At 42.7% G+C, this 17,151-nt stretch overlaps 1 protein-coding gene across 3 annotated transcripts in view; it reads left to right on the top strand.

Annotated features, from left to right (window-relative positions):
• KLF3 (KLF transcription factor 3) overlaps window positions 1-17,151 on the top strand; it is a 44,851-nt gene that overhangs the window by 16,987 nt on the left and 10,713 nt on the right. For all 3 annotated transcript variants that reach the window (XM_028743250.2, XM_028743251.2, XM_077934393.1), the window contains exons 2-3: window positions 4,455-4,549; window positions 16,359-16,827. In XM_028743250.2, coding sequence (XP_028599083.1) covers window positions 4,493-4,549; window positions 16,359-16,827 — 526 coding nt within the window. In that variant the 5' untranslated portion in view covers window positions 4,455-4,492. The remainder of the gene's footprint in view (window positions 1-4,454; window positions 4,550-16,358; window positions 16,828-17,151) is intronic.

Genomic DNA, 17,151 nt, shown 5'->3' with positions numbered 1-17,151 from the left:
ACTGAAACTGAAGAAAAGTCAGAGTCCTCCTCCTTGTATAGCTCAGGTGGTTAAACTTTTCGACAGAGGACGGAAGTGCAAAAGTTCAAGCCACTCTTAGAGGCTGAAACAATCTTCACAAGTCTGTTCATCAAAGAATTTCATCTACCTAGCAAAACCGTAAGCTATTGGCAAGGGTTATATTTAAAGCACGATCATTGTGGGTGAGCGGATGACTTGATGGAGCACAATTTTTTTCTTACACAGGGAGGGGAGAATTAGTGACACAGCACATGCGTGGCATGTTTTTAAGGTCCTAGCATCGGGTACCTTAAGGGGAAAGCATTTTGGGTTAGAGCACTGGGGGAATCCTCTGCTTGAGATCTTGAGTCAGGATCTGCAGTACTATAAATAATTGTGTCTTGATCCTTAGGCTGAATTCATTGCTCTGCATATTGTCTAGGATGGGGTTGGCTCAGTAAGCTGGGGCTGCAGCAAAAAAAATATTGTGAATTACAGTGCTGCAGATGGCACGGCGTTTAATCAGTTTTGCCTGTAATTTTTCATAAGACGTCATGTGCTCCATAGTTGCAACCTTAAATTGCTTGATCAGGCAAAACTTAAAGGTGATAATGAAACTTTTGCCTTCATGTCCGCCTAACCTGAAATTGGCCGTGGATACCACATTGCCTGTCCTAAGTGATCTCTCATTCCAAATAAACGTGAAAGATAATAATAGGTTTTCCTTTCAAGGCAATTGGCAAACCTGTCCCAGTGTACACCAGAAAATTTTACTGCCTCCCTTTGTCTACCAGCTCCTGCCAAAGGGTCCTTGGAAGAGGAGTTTAGGAATAATCTGGTTGAAATTAATTGCGTTTGTGTTGTCCTCTTTGTTCTTGTTTTATTTTATTTATTATATTTGTTATGCCACCCTATACCCACAGGTCTCAGGGCAGTTACAACATAAAATCACAATATAAGAACACAAAATATCTTGTGGCATTTTATGTTATAATTCTTCTCTCCCTTAGGTGGTGGTTTGGGTTTTTTTAAAAAACCCAAAGCAGTTATGGGATTGACTCAGTGTTTTACCAGTGTTCACTACATTCTGGTTTCCAGAGGTGTTGTGTGATTCACCATTCGTATCGTTTCCTTTGGAACCTCTCTGTCTACCTTGAAAAGGCTCCCTTTCATTCATTGGGCAAAATACAGAGAGAATTTCAAAAAACGACTTGTTGAATTCTATGCTTGCAGTGAAATCTACCGCAATACACAATGGATTGTTCTTTGTTGCATATTTTTAGCGCCACCTATGGATACAAACAAACAGTGTCGCGCTTAAGAACTTGCATGTTATTTAGGACAGGATTAAGTAAGGTATTGCGTGTATTGTTCAGCACTTGCGGCCTCAGGAAAAAATATGAACCACCTGCAACATGCAGTTGGGGGGGGGTTATATGTAATGTTCATATTAGTTTAAAGATAACCTTTTGACATTTCAAAAAATTGTTTCCTTAGTGCTTATTCACACAATTCTGCAAGACTTAAGTCTGGCAATGTGCTTTTTCTAAAAAATAAAAATTTAAGCTGGCATTATTTATTTAGATGCTAACAAAAGCTTATGGGGCACAAAAAATATCCTGAATGCATGGCTGACATAACTCAATCAATCTCCGCCACTGAAATTTGGGAATAATAATGATATATCTTATTTGCACTGGCATGGTAATTTTAAAAATGTTTACAAACCAAAGAAAATAAATTACCTTTGATTGTATGAAATAGGGCCTGAGTTTACATCACAAACTCCTATCTTTGCTGCTGTATTTTATTTTTGGTGGATGTACTGCTCTCCAATTGCATCTACACTAAAATCCTGGCTATCTGCCTTTTTTTTTTTTTTTTACGGGGCAGCAATCACCAAAGAAAAGGCTTAAAAGAAGTTCCTTCTCTAGGCAGCAGTTGTGTCGCTGTTAAGCGGCCACCTCTCACGCTTTACTGAACTGTCTTAATGGCCCTATCTGTTTAACACAGGGGCAGATTTTGGCCAGTTTGCACTGGGCACCAACACTAGAGGGCATTGCAGGACTTTGCAACTATAACTGAAAGGTGGGGAGGCATCCAATTTTGGCCTTGCACAGGGCACCACTGAAATTTTAAAGACCAAAGTCCGCCACTGATTTAACAAGTCACATGTTGAGTAGCAAATCTGCTACTTCTCATGTCTTTGAAATAAGTGGCCATACTGTCTGCCCTCTTTAAATATTTCATTGGTCCGATACGTAAAATCCATCCATAACATTATTTCTTTAACTCCTGTTGTTTTAATGCTTTTCCTATTGACTCTTGGCAAGTTTGGCAACTGTTGATGATATTTAATGCAAGCAATTTTATTTTTATAATTAGCTTGAGATGGGCGACGTATAATCTTAAGAGCAGGTTTCCCCCTGTTGAGGGCAGTGTTAGGCTCTTTACAGTTGCTACGAGCACAATAACTGAGTTCTACTTAATAAAAGCTTTCCTTTTGAGAAATAATTGTGCCATCCATTCTGAAGCTTGATTTAGCTCTCGTTTTGCTGATCCTTTCCTAATTAGTGCCCGCTATTGTAACATGAGAGGGAATTTCTTCCTTTCCAGAAATAACGGTTGCTGTATTCTATCTGAATACAACTGTTTTGCGTGCTCTGAGCTACAGGAATGTGAATTGGAAATGATACAGAATTCGTAAGATTTGTTACCCAGAGCTTAGGCAGTGCCAACTGGGACTTGTTATTTGAGGGCCCATCCTAGCAATTAAAGGAGAATTAACATTGGTTTTGGGAACAGGGAGGATTACTAGTATTTACCTTTAATCGTAAAATTTGGTGTGTATTCCTCAGTCCTATTCTGGAATACTAAGATTGCCCCACAGGAATCAATTGAAACTGTCTTGTTTACATCTTACAGTTAAATGATTTCAGTTTGACTCCATCGAGCTATGTCAGTTATTGCTTCCGCGGCACATTTCAGTCATCCTTACAAAGCACCGTTCATGCCCATTTTACCTTTGGAAATTGAGGCCCAGAGCTCTCCCAGTGAGTTCACAGCTCATGCAGAGCCTAGAATCGAAGTTCCAACAGGAGGTCTTATCATCTAATCCCTGGTTTAAACTGCCTCTTAGGTGGTATTAGAAATCAATTCCAGACTTTAGGATAAATGTCGACAGATGCAAAGGCTTTCCAGCTGACAGAACAGCATGTGAAGGAACTGTACAGGATTTCCCCCATAAACAAGGTGTGTTACTTTAAGACCTCATTGCGGACACCGAACATGCGAGCAGGACATCTGTGTGATGAATGCATTCTCTTATGTGGAGGAAAGAGAAGCAAGAGTGTTTGGTTATTTGTAGCTGCTTGTTGTGCTAATTATTCTGAATTGAATCTGGATCAAAACATCAAAATAGTTCAACATCTGGGAGTGGGGTTCAAATAAGCCATGGGTAGGCAAACTAAGGCCTGGGGGCTGAATCCGGCCCAATCACCTTCTAAATCTGGCCTGCGGGCAGTCTGGGAATCAGCGTGTTTTTACATGAGTAGAATGTGTCCTTATATTTAAAATGCAGCTCTGGGTTATTTGTGGGGCGTAGGAATTTGTTCATTTTTATTTTTTTCAAAATATAGTCCGCTTCCCCAAAAGGTCTGAAGGGACAGTGGACCAGCCCCCTGCTGAAAAAGTTGGCTGACCCCTGATAATAGGACTCATATTTTAAAAAATAAAGTTTCTGTACTTGATAACATATTTCCTATTGTTACATAGATGTGTTTTTGCTTTGAAGCCAAAAAGTAGCGCTCGTGATAGCGTAAATGCAAAGGGATTTCCTGCAGTTTTGAGACGGTATCGCACAACTTCATATGTGGTGTCGACCTAAAGAGTTTCTGAGGATAAGCTGCAAAGTTCCTCATGACAAACTTACTAGGTGGTCTTAGGCATGCCATCATTAGCTTCTTGCAGGCACCCACAGCGGCTACATGGAGATGAGAATACAATTTTAAAAGTAGAGAGCAGGCATAGGCAACCTTCAGCCCTCCAGATGTTTTGGCCTACAACTCCAATGATCCCCAGCTAACAGGACCAGTGGTCAGGGATTATGGGAATTGTAGTCCAAAACATCTGGAGGGCCCAAGGTTGCCTATGCCTGGTATAGAGCTATTCTAAGGATTATGGAGATAATATGGTGGTTTGCATGTGTTACTTGCATGCAGGCCTTGCCCAAGCACAGTTGAGAGGGGACTCATGTTTCTACCCCTGCTCCCAATGTTGGGTTGTTTTCTCCAATAGCAATAAGCTGCGCCCAGTCGTTTGCATGCCCTACATGCAATTAACTCCTATGCGCAGTAATGTGAAATATGTTCACTTAAGAGCTGAGTATTCTACAGCTTTCTCGTGCTTTGTTTTTTCTTAAAACCCTCTCTTGCTTTCCCCCTTCATGTTTCTAGAGTCCTGCACAACAATATAAGTAAAGCTGACTAAGAAGATGCTAATGTTTGACCCTGTCCCCATCAAACAAGAAGCAATGGAACCCGTTCCAGTGGTTAGTATTTAAACATTTTTTTAAAGTTTCTGTTGTCATGGGTTATATTCTAGCCGTGCTGTGCTGAAACCGGCCCCCCGCCCTCACGTTCACAAATCGTTTCTTTCCTTGCAAACAAGGTTTTTTTACTCCTTCATAACCAGGGGCCTTTTGAATTTCTTCAGAATTTCGGTGGGCATAGAGTTCAGCTTTAACCATCACAGGGTGGGCAGGAGTTGTATGTGCGTTTATTTCCATTAAACATCTCTCTGGCGCTCTGCAGCCTTCCTAGCTGTCAGCACTTCCTGCGGCAGTAGTTACCACACAGGGGAGTAGTTAGCTCCCCTGAACTTTAATTGAATCGCAGAGTTAGGCTGCGAGGGCCTGTGATCCATGTGCTTTCTGGTTTTCTATTTAAGGAAGAAGGACCTTCCTTTTACCTTGACAGAATCTTTCTGCACCAGATTCTTTCAAAGTGAAAAAGACCACACACACACACACACACAAATGAACAGGTGTCAGGTGCATAGTAGGCTGTTTCCCACTGCTTACAGGAAAGCACACCTGAAGATATGGGGAAGCTTTTTGGAAATGCGGGCATCCAGGAAAGTTTCAGAGTGCAAAATCTCCAGAGGGATCATTTGTACAGGAGAAGAAACAACACTCCCACAAACACCCCTGAGCTGCTTTTGAAGTGAAGTAAGTGCTGTGGGTTAAACCACAGAGCCTAGGACTTGCCGATCAGAAGGTTGGCGGTTCGAATCCCCGTGACGGGGTGAGCTCCCGTTGCTCGGTCCCTGCTCCTGCCAACCTAGCAGTTCGAAAGCACATCAAAGTGCAAGTAGATAAATAGGTACCACTCCGGCGGGAAGGTAAACGGCATTTCCGTGCACTGCTCTGGTTCGCCATAAGCGGCTTAGTCATACTGGCCACATGCTGTACGCCGGCTGCCTTGGCCAATAACGCAAGATGAGCGCTGCAACCCCAGAGCCGGCCACGACTGGACCTAATGGTCAGGGGTCCCTTTAAAAGGTACCCCTGCCCGTACGGGCCAGTCTTGCCAGACTCTAGGGTTGTGCGCCCATCTCACTTAAGAGGCCGAGGGCCAGCGCTGTCCGGAGACACTTCCGGGTCACGTGGCCAGCGTGACAAAGCTGCATCTGGCGAGCCAGCGCAGCACACGGAAACGCCGTTTACCTTCCCGCCAGTAAGCGGTCCCTATTTATCTACTTGCACCCGGGGGTGCTTTCGAACTGCTAGGTTGGCAGGCGCTGGGACCGAGCAACGGGAGCGCACCCCGCCGCGGGGATTCGAACCAGCGACCTTTCGATCGGCAAGCCCTAGGCGCTGAGGCTTTTACCCACAGCGCCACCCGCGTCCCGGGTGCAAGGGGTCCCTTTACCTTTACCTTAAGTGCAAAAATAAATCACTGCGCCCCACCCATGAGAGCCACTGACTAGTTAGGATAGCCTCCTTTTCCCTGACCAAGGTTCTGTGTATTTAACAGGCAGGAATTCAGCAGGTTCAGTTTTCCTGCCTGGCGATGCAGTGATGTTGAACATCAGCTGTTAAGGGCACAGGGGGGTCTCTGCAAGTGAGACCTGAGTTTTTTCAAGTCTTTTTCTTTCTGCATTTGGTCCTGTTAGCTTTACTTGCATTTCCCATGTTTTCTCTTACTGTCGATGTTTGAGATTTTCTGCCTGACCTACACAGAGGTTGTAGGAGAGAAGGGAGCACCTTGGCAATGTTCAAGGAAATGAGCTTACGGTCTAGGATGTTCTAGGGTGAGTCTGGTGCCCTAAGCCTGTTTGCTTTGTTTGCCTCTGTGTACTTGGAAAATAGTCGCAAAGGGGAAAATTTGAATAGAGGATTGTATGCGAAGGCTTGCTGGTAACGAGAAGCTTATACAATTAGATCATCTTTGTGTGTTTGGCTGCTGATATTCCTGCCAGCGGTTATACAAGATGTGAGGGTCACTTTGAAACAAAGTTGTCATGGATATTTGCAATGTTTGTTAGAAAATATCCAATAACAGTGTTCAGCTTTTGGTTTAATTTTAAAAAACACTCTGTTTGTGGGGGACATTTCCGATAAATTCTTCTTTACCTGGATATATTTTAATAAACGCTTTCATAAAAGAAGTTTTAAAACTTCTCCTTTAGTTCACACTGTTTTGGTCAAGAAAACTTAAGAACTGCCCTTTGGGAAATGAATGCAATTGCCCTCCTAAGTAATTAGTGTGGTTGATTATAGACCAAAGTAGTTATTGGTTGCTGTTCCAAAAGATAACTGCTATGTTTTCCTCAAAGTAGCTGTAGCCTTATTTCTGCAGAGAGGCTGGAAGTAATTTGCTAGAAATAAGTGGGACTCCATCAGCAGATAATTAAAGGCTACCTCTGGCATAACATGTACACGAGGTTTAATGCTACAACAATGTAATAATGTGTGCATTACATTGCATTTTAGCAAGTGCACCCTTGTCTTGTCAGCCCATTTGTAGCGTCCTTAAATTAAGTTGCCTTTTTTTTTAAAAGGGATTTGCAGCCAAATTGGTACAGAGTTTGAAATTTCAGTGATGTTTAGAGCAGCTCAGAGTCCATGTGATGTTGACTGCACTTTGTGACTTCTGACCAAAAAAGAGGGATAAGCTTGCTTTGCATCACTAGTGTAGTGGTTTGTAAATGATGATGGATGAAGACCAAAGAGAGCAGTGGTATTAACAGGGAAAGTTGGCCTTCTTCAAAGACTTCATTGTAACACTCCCATCTGTAGCTGATAGCATCAGTACCAGGGTGTACCTCTAAATTGGTCTTGGATGTTAAGCGGATTGCAGCAGTGAAGATTTGGCGTGTGTTTGTTTATTATTATTATTATTATTATTATTATTATTATTATTATGTGTGTGTGGTGGAGAGAGAATGTGTTTTGAGTGAGAAGAGGAAGGAAGAAGAGGTGATGACTTTGTGGGGAGAGATTTCAGATATAAACAGGAGAGGAGGAGTGGGTGGGATTGTGCATGGTCGGAGTGGTATACAATGGTACCTCGGGTTACATACGCTTCAGGTTAAGAACTTTGCTTCAGGATGAGAACAGAAATTGTGCTCCGGCAGCAGCAGGAAGCCCCATTAGCTAAAGTGGTGCTTCAGGTTAAGAACAGTTTCAGGTTAAGTATGGACCTCCGGAATGAATTAAGTACTTAACCCGAGGTACCACTGTAAATGCATTCATACTGCTGGGATAGCTCAGTCAGTAGAGCATGCCACTCTGAATCTCTCAGGGTTGAGGGTTTGAGCCCTACATTGCTGCATTGCATGGGGTTTGGACCCTCACGGTCCCTTCCAGCTCTAACAATTCTATGCTCCTGCGATCTATGGTTTTATGAGTGACAAATTTATTTATTTCATTTTTTGGGTGGCTTCTTAAACCAAACCTTGGCTTAGTGTGGCACGGCAGCAGAAGGGATCAGGGAGGAACAGAGTGGGTGTAAAACCAGAAGCCTGTGTACTCATGCCAGCGAAGTTTGACTTGGTGTGTTGGGAGAAACCAGACCCGTGTAGCTCCTGCAGTCCCCTTAAGGTTTGGAAGTGGAGGGAGGAAGAGAATTTAAGGTGGCAAAGCGTGTGGTGTGTGGAAAGAAGTTCAGTATTCTGCCTTTGGAAGGTGGAATGAAACTACCCTCATTTCCTCTTGCAAATCTTACGATTCTAAGCGAGAGCATTGCGTTTGCTGCAGTATTTGGCAAAATTGTCACGCGGCCCAACATTTTCTCCCGCTTAAAACAGTAGTTGACGTTTTTCCACAAAGACATGCTGTTGAGAGTGGAGCGCCACCAGTGTAAATAACACAGTTTTTAGCACCAGGAAAAAGAAACGAAGTTGAGTTTTAGCAATGCTGTAAGGGTGCGGTTTTAAAAGGTTTACCACAATCGCATAATGGCAGGACACACCCACAGCATTTTGTCATCTCTCTGGTGGACCGGGCAGTTTGGGAATGGTGTTACTACACACATGAGTGATAACTATATAGTAGATGTAATTACAGAGTCGCCTGAGCTCCACCCTGTTGACTACATGTGATGTGAAATAGTTAGTGTGGTACTTGTTACCTTGGAGTAAACAGTGCCACGGAAGTTTCCAGAAAAGCCCAAATTAGCAGCAGATGCTTTTGCTATTGGAGTGTCCACTTTTGAGGCCTACATTTGGTGGAGAGGCAGATAGGGTACACCTGCTTTTTAAGTAAGATGAATACACAAATCTCCCACAGAAGAACAGGACTTACTGTCCATTGTAGAAGACCTGCATAAATCTTCCTTTTGAGAGGAGATTTGACGTGAGTTCTTAGTGATGATGATTATTAATCATCACCCACTGTATGCTATGTAGCAAGTTCTGTCAGATTAACAGCACAGTTGCCTCTTTACGAGAGCATTCATATCTGGGCGGAGATCACAAAATGTGACCTGTTTAGCTGGACTTTGTCCTAGGTGTGGACAAGTGGAGAAGAAATACGTCAACTCCCCGGTTATTTTGATTATATTGCTTTCCAGCTTATACATATTTGAAAAGCAATCTTGGTCAGGATAGACCTGGAAAAATCCCCGGCACGTGACTGATGTCTAAAAATTGGATGACACATATTAGGCAACCTTCATCAAGAACATTCTTGCCAGTATTTCTGTATCCTCACAGAGCTTGCATATAGAAGTAGGATTCAGAGAGAGAGACAAAACGCCCTGAAGAATTGTTTGCTGTGCCAGAGAACATTAAGTGACATATTTGAATATTCTTTCCCTTGAAGTGCTGCTCCTTTTAGCCAGATACCCATCTTCTCTAATTATAGGAAAGCTACTTGAAAAGTTGCAGATGGCTACAAACTGAGCACTTTGTGATCCTTATAGCCCAGGGTCTCCAAATTAGAGAATTGCTACTCAACATCTAATGGTGTTGCCTTGCAATGTGTATGTGGCCATATAACTTAAGCAGTATTACACTTATTTCATCACTCAATGGCTTGCATGCCTAAATTGAGCATATATTCTGTCTCTTTGTGATCTAGCTGAAAAATAGAGCACCCGATTCTGAAGTTCATCACATCCATATATATTTTTTGCTTAGCAAAATCCAGGAGCTGGCATTTATTGGAAACAGTATACTAGGCCACAGCAGCTGGTCTAAACAAGCACCTTATCTGTGATAAAAATAGCTTTTGTGTTCAGCAGTAGTTTGTTAACTACTTCATACCTGTAGGTTGTTTTTGAATATTAATTAATCCAGTTTGTTTATTTATTTTGCTGCTGTTCCGGTTTGAATGATCAAATCCAGACTTAACCAACTATGCAGTTCTGTGTAGCTGCAATGCAGCCTCTCCGTGTCGGTAGGGAGGCAAGCCATGGTAAACCACAACAAACTGAAAACATGGTTAAAGTAAAGGTAAAGGGACCCCTGACCATTAGGTCCAGTTGTGACCAACTCTGGGGTTGCGGTGCTCATCTCGCTTTATTGGCCGAGGGAGCCGGCGTACAGCTTCCGGGTCATGTGGCCAGCATGACTAAGCTGCTTCTGGTGAACCAGAGCAGCGCATGGAAACGCCGTTTACCTTCCCGCCAGAGCGGTACCTATTTATCTACTTGCACTTTGACGTGCTTTCGAACTGCTAGATTGGCAGGAACAGGGACTGAGCAACGGGAGCTCACCCCGTCGCGGGGATTCGAACTGCCGACCTTCTGATCGGCAAGCCCTAGGCTCTGTGGTTTAACCCACAACGTCACCCGCATCCCAAAAACATGGTTAATGGTTTCCAAATCAGCCAAACTGTTAACCATAGTTTCTGGTTCAGATTCATACAGCAGGACACCTGGTTTGATAGTAGCTTCCTGACATCTTTTCCTGCTCACATGAAGGGAGCAAAGGAGAGCTGCATGTGGATCAGTTTGTGGAGGTTATACATAGCTTGGCTAATTAAGCCAGAAGTTAATTAACTGAATACAGCCATTGTTTCCACATACTATTAGAATAACTCGGGACTCTGCCTGGCAGGCTTAAGACCCAGTATGCCATGTAATCACTGTGATCATGCTGTTTCTAACTACGCTGTACTAAATGTAAAACTTTCATAGAATCATAGAATCATAGAGTTGGAATAGACCACAAGGGCCATTGAGTCCAACCCCCTGCCAAGCAGGAAACACCATCAGAGCACTCCTGACATATGGTTGTCAAGCCTCTGCTTAAAGACCTCCAAAGAAGGAGACTCCACCACACTCCTTGGCAGCAAATTCCACTGTCGAACAGCTCTTACTGTCAGGAAGTTCTTCCTAATGTTTAGGTGGAATCTTCTTTCTTGTAGTTTGGATCCATTGCTCCGTGTCCGCTTCTCTGGAGCAGCAGAAAACAACCTTTCTCCCTCCTCTATGTGACATCTTTTTATATATTTGAACATGGCTATCATATCACCCCTTAACCTCCTCTTCTCCAGGCTAAACATGCCCAGCTCCCTTAGCCATTCCTCATAAGGCATCGTTTCCAGGCCTTTGACCATTATGGTTGCCCTCCTCTGGACACGTTCCAGTTTGTCAAGTAATATAGCACAAGTAATATAGCACAGCCAGAAAGATAGTCTTCATGCAGTGACTATTGTTGTGACTGGGTCATACTTGCTTTTATTTATTTCATAAATATAAAGTTGCAGAATAAACTCAATTTATTGCTAATAAATTATTAGAACACCCCACCACCACCATTTCTTCTAATATGAAAACATGCAATCAGCCAATTTAGCTTCACTGTTTTCCTGTCACAACGCAAATAACTTTAGAATCTTCCATGCAGCCATTCAGACAACATGAAAATAATAGGTACAACTCTGGACTGAATATATATATATATATATATATATATATATATATGCCATAGGCAAAGCATCATTAACATCCTGACATACAGATATGAACATGCAATCACACACACACACACACACACACACACACACACTATTTTGTCCTATAAACTCATGTCTCTACTAGTAAAGGTAAATTGGAAAAACTCCTTAAACTATGTATAGAAAGTTTACAGATGCACCGTTACCCCTTGCATTTCATGACTTTTTGGCCCCACTATGTTTGTTTGTGTGTGTGTGTGTGTGTGTGTGTGTGTGTATCCTTTGTACTCTGTTTTGCCTGCTAAATGCTTGGCAGGAGTTTATGCTGCAATGAATATGTTAGACTTCAAATGGTTAAAAAGTGATGCTGTTGAGAGTAGCTTTCAGATCGTGTGTGAATATTATGTTCGGTTAGACAGATGTCACTTGTTAACTTAAGTTTGTCCATAGTGGCATGGTTTTGTTTGGTTATTGCCTAATGCCCATTGAAGGGTTACAAATTATTTGTGTGGGGGTTTTCTTGTTTTAGGTAATAGCTAACCAGATGTGTCCTATCGCACTTCTCCTGTTTTTGCACTCTAGCTTTCCTTGTTTGCTATCATGTTCATGATCTTCTAGTGGAAATGTGCAGCTCAGTAGAAATGTGGAAAAGAAACCCTGTCAAAATAAATCGGCTTCTTCAGACTGGCACGAAAACAGCTGACTTGGGTGAATTCTGTGCTAGCGTAGCTAAACACAATGAAAATTCTTTCTGTCAAGCTGAGAAACAAGAGAGCAAATTGAATCCCTAGCATAATTTAATAATTTTGTGTTTTTTCTCCCTCAGCAGTTAGGTATTTCCCACTGGAGATTGTTTGTTTAAGCATTCCATGGTTGCCTTAACATCTGAAGCAAACGGGACTTTTAAAATTTAGCTTGCAAGTTACACATGACCTTCAACCTTTAGAGGGGGGGGGAACATGCTACATTATAGCTCAACTATAGTCCTGTGCTTTGGTTTGTACATCCCAGACAATCCTAAAAACGCCTGGCTACAATATTGAAATGAATGGGTTTCTGTCCTGTAAGCCACATGCTTTTCAGTGGGGGCTAAGCACATATGACTCTGTGCAGTTGTACAGATTTTTGCAGTCACGTTTAATGGGGATAATAATAATAATAATTTATTATTTATACCCCGCCCATCTGGCTAGGTTTCCCCAGCCACTCTGGGTGGCTCCCAACAGAATATTAAAAGCACGATAAAAGATCAAACATTAAAAACTTCCCTAAACAGGGCTGCCTTCAGATGTCTTCTAAAAGTCAGATGGTTGTTTATTTCCTTGACATCTGATGGGAGGGTGCCACTACCGAGAAGGCCCTCTTCCTGGTTCCCTGTAACGTCACTTCTTGCAGTGAGGGAACCACCAGAAGGCCCTCAGAACTGGAGCTCAGTGTCCGGGCGGAACGATGGGGGTGGAGACCCTCCTTCAGGTATACTGGGCCGAGGCCATTTAGGGCTTTAAAGGTCAGTACCAACACTTTGAATTGTGCTCAGAAACTTGCTAGGAAGTAAGTTGCACTGATTTCAAGGAAGTCCACTTAGGATCAACAACCTCAATCAAAATGGACACAAGGCTATTTTAATTAGGGAGAGAAAACGTGATAGAAGTCCGGTTAATATCTTTCTAAAAGGCATTCTTTGACATGAACGGTTTTGAACTTCAGAATTGGTGAAATAAATTATTACAGGTGAGGTCCAACGGAGTCACTCTATTAATGGGAGGAGAGTTGCACACACAGAAGGACAGCTTCTGTGAATGCAGCTGTGCTTGCCTGGATGAAAGCTCCATCAGTGAATGGAGCAACAACTTTGTCTCCCATCCTGTGTTTTTTTAAAACTTCTGTTCGGGTTGCACTCACGTTTGAAATCCATTACCTGATGTTCCAATCCTATAGCCATGAAACAGTGCACTGAGTGTCTTGCATTGATGTAACTAAAGGTGTGTCTTCTCACTGGTGGGGCAAGTTCATCTTGCTATGTTGCCTGCCAAGGTGTGCAACCCAATACGTACAACCCAATTTTAAGCACATAGGGTTGCAGTTACACAGCTGGCTCCTGCGGTGCTTGAAATCCCTTTTGGATGCTGCGCTTGTCTCCGTTTCTGTCCCAGCTCTCTTCTGTCCTCTGTTCTCAGCTTCACAACGACTTATGATCATGTATGGTGATTTTTTTTGTTTTTGTTTCTGCTAATAATGGCATTCGACTGTGCTTGATTAGTTTGCTACACTTGTCATAGCACTGCAAATGTTTGCTTTTGCAGTAGCTTATACAGTGGTGCCTCGCAAGACGAAATTAATTCGTTCCGCAAGTTTTGTCGTCTTGCGTTTTTTTCGTCTTGCGAAGCACGGTGTCAGGAAAGTTTTGGAAAAGCTTCAAAAATCACCAAAGTCTTTAGAAACCTCAAAAAAGGCTACCACACCGCGTTCTATGAGTTGCTCCTCAAAGTCAAGTCGCAACTGTATTAACGGTGTTAAGAAAAAGGAAACAAACTTGTAAGACGTTTCCGTCTTGCGAAGCAAGCCCATAGGGAAAATCGTCTTGCGAAGCAACTCAAAAAACCAAAAACCCTTTCGTCTTGCGAGTTTTCCGTCTTGCGAGGCATTCGTCTTGCGAGGTACCACAGTAGTACCAGGTCACAAGACGCTGTATTTCAGAAATATTAATATTATTATTAAAATTATGTGCCGCCCTTGCTTCCAAAGTCTTAAGTAGCAAACTTTTTTTTTTTAAATAACAACAGCAATTTAAATATTCTGAAATCATTTCAGAACACTCAGATACCCTCACAGTTTCTAATTTCAAGTTTGTCGAGAACAGTATATTTCAGCCATCAAAATACCTGGGCAAACAGGAACATGTCTGTTTCATGTGAGTGAAAAGCATTCCAGGTACCTTGAACTGCACTTGATTGCATGATTAGACCCACCTCAATGCATTTGCCTACCTGTTACCACCACAGCATGGCAGTTTTTGTTCTGCTAATGGTAATCCAAGAGTTTAATTTGGCCTTATTGTGGCAATTTAATCTTGTGCAAGCCCGACTGCATAAGCAACCCAAGCAGTGGTTTTGAGCAGCACAGATCTGGTGTGCAATCCAAGAGGTGTGCCCCAAGATCCCTTGCAATATTGCAGGGAGTGCTGGGGTTGGACCTCTTGGATTGCTTTGCTTGGGCCAACCCTGGGAGCTAGATGCTTGGTGCTGTTTTAATTATTAGTGTCTCCCTAGTCTGTATCCTTGAAATAATTATCATAATTCCCTTGCTTCAGTGTTCTTTTGGTTGTGACAGGCGTAAGATTGCAAATGAAATATGCTTGATAGGGCAGAGGCGCTGAAGTGTTGAGTCTGGAAAGATTATTGAGCAAATAGTACAAGTGGCTCTCGACAGTATTTGAAATTAGCCAGGTACTTTTGCGCCTGGCTTTTGACTACTTGCAACCAAGCGAAGATGCCTGGGCACCAGGATAGTGCCTGACATCTGCACCATCTGGGGATCATTGGAGTGTTTACATACAGTAATACCCCCACCCTGTAGAATTCTATCAGCTATATTTTTATCTGCACAATCGGAATGGATTTCTGGAACCAAATTGCTTTTTCTGTGCAGCCTGAGCAGGAGCAGTCACCATTAAGAAAAAGAGGTCTGAATTAGGCCAATATATATGTGGACTGTCCCTGGAAAAAGTGACTTTTCTTCTTTATCCATCTGAACTACCTAGATGTTTAACTGAGAATTATTATTATTATTATTATTATTATTATTATTATTATTATTATTTATTATTAATTCAACTTATACACCACCCTATACCCAGAGGTCTCAGGGCGGTTCACAACAAGACCACAACATATAAAATAAAACCAAAAACAATAACCCATCATTTGAAAAATAAGACTTTAGAGTTGTCTTGCCCCCAAATGGCAACTAGACAGTCCATTTTGGTGACACTGCAGCCTTGGTTTAAGGACCCATTTGACACCTAGAATATATACCTGAGTTTCTAACACTGCTCTCCAGATGTAGTTGGACTCCAACTCCCATCAGCCCCAGCCAGCATGGCCCGTGGTCACAGGTGATGGGAGTTGTGGTCCTCTGCAGATGTCGAAAGGTCTCAATTAAAACATCCACAGGGATGTTGTGGTTTCATGTAACATATTTACATGTAGTTATGCAATGGAATACATTTATGTTGAAGAAATTCTGTTACTGCAAACAGTAGACTAGAACAAAAATAAGGAGCATAGGGGCCATGTCCAGTTGGCTTTCCTCCCAAGTAGCCTTCCTCTACTGCTCAACAACAAAGTGTTGATGGGCCCAGTGGTTCCAGGAAAACGTGGCAAACCTTTCCCAGGACTGTCCTTGTCTTGTGGTGGATGTCTTCACATTAGAATTGGAATCTGAGTTGGCTGAGTCCACAACCTTGTAGCCAGGCCTGACTTGACATATTCACCAAAAGGTACAGAATTAATCCTACCAGATCAACTTTTATTACAGAAGATTCTGATACATATTAAAATATACAGTGGTACCTCGGGTTACATACGCTTCCGGTTAAGAACTTTGCTTCAGGATGAGAACAGAAATCATGCTCCGGCGATGCTGCAGCAGCAGCAGGAGGCCCCATTAGCTTACTTAACCCGGAGTACCACTGTATTCTGTAATGTGGCAGAAGTGGTTAATGTGAGGCATCAAGGATGGCTAACCTGTAAGCCATCTGCTTCGTGGGGCTGCATAAGCAGAATTATGTGTGTCTGAGCTTCTCACTTCAAAGAATATCTGTGTAGGATTTCAATTCATATTTGAGTCCAGTGGAATTCAGGTTAAAGCATCGCAGAGATGATCCCTTATTTAACAAAGCGTATTTTGTCTCCTGGGTTCCATTTCACCTATTTTCCTTCCCTCTTTTGCACAGTCGTTCAGCTCCAGTTACATGGACCAAATGAACCACAACAAGTACAGTGTCATTTATTCGACGCCAAACATGGTGCCCAGTAAAATCTACCAGATTTCGGAAGGGTTTTGTAACGGAGTGCAAGTTGAGCCTGTCGACCTCACAGTGAAGCGGAGCTCGCCTCCTTCGTCAGGAAGTTCTCCTTCTCCTTCGCCCCTGAAATTCCAGCCCAGGAGAGGCTCGCCTGGATTAAACCTGCCCTCACCCAGCCCACCAATGAAGAAACTGCAGCCTTTCACGATGCCATTAACTATTCCTCCGGTAATGGCAGCTCTTTCTCGCCATGGACTTCGAAGCCCTGGGATGCTTCCAGTTATACAGCCCGTCGTGGTGCAGCCTGTCCCTTTTATGTATGCTCCTCCCCTTCAGCATCCTATTATGGTGTCCACGGTCCTTTCAGAAGAGTTGGAAAACCCAAGTAGCATGCCAGGTAAAGGTTCTGGTTTTTGTGGACTTCCCCATCCCGTTTTTTTATTTTTTAAAAGATAAATTAAAAAGGGACCTGATGTTCTTCTGCTTAAAGGCGTGCCACATCTATCATGGCAAAACCGCTTCTGTTTACCCTTTTACAAGGGGATACGGAAGATAAGTGTTTTCAACTAAGAGCAGGCAAAGTAGATTCCTGCTTCGTGGACCAGGCATTTAACTCTGCATAATCTGCGTCACAGTTTTCGTGACAATAAAGGGGGACGGAAAGGCAGAAACAAGGGATGATTAGGGCTGGGTGATAAACCAATATATCGTCCAAAACTGA

This window comes from Podarcis muralis, chromosome 9, assembly GCF_964188315.1.
Source record: "Podarcis muralis chromosome 9, rPodMur119.hap1.1, whole genome shotgun sequence".
Lineage (NCBI taxonomy): Eukaryota > Metazoa > Chordata > Lepidosauria > Squamata > Lacertidae > Podarcis > Podarcis muralis.
The sequence above is the reverse complement of the archived record's forward strand: the minus strand, read 5'-3'. Positions and strand labels throughout refer to the sequence as shown.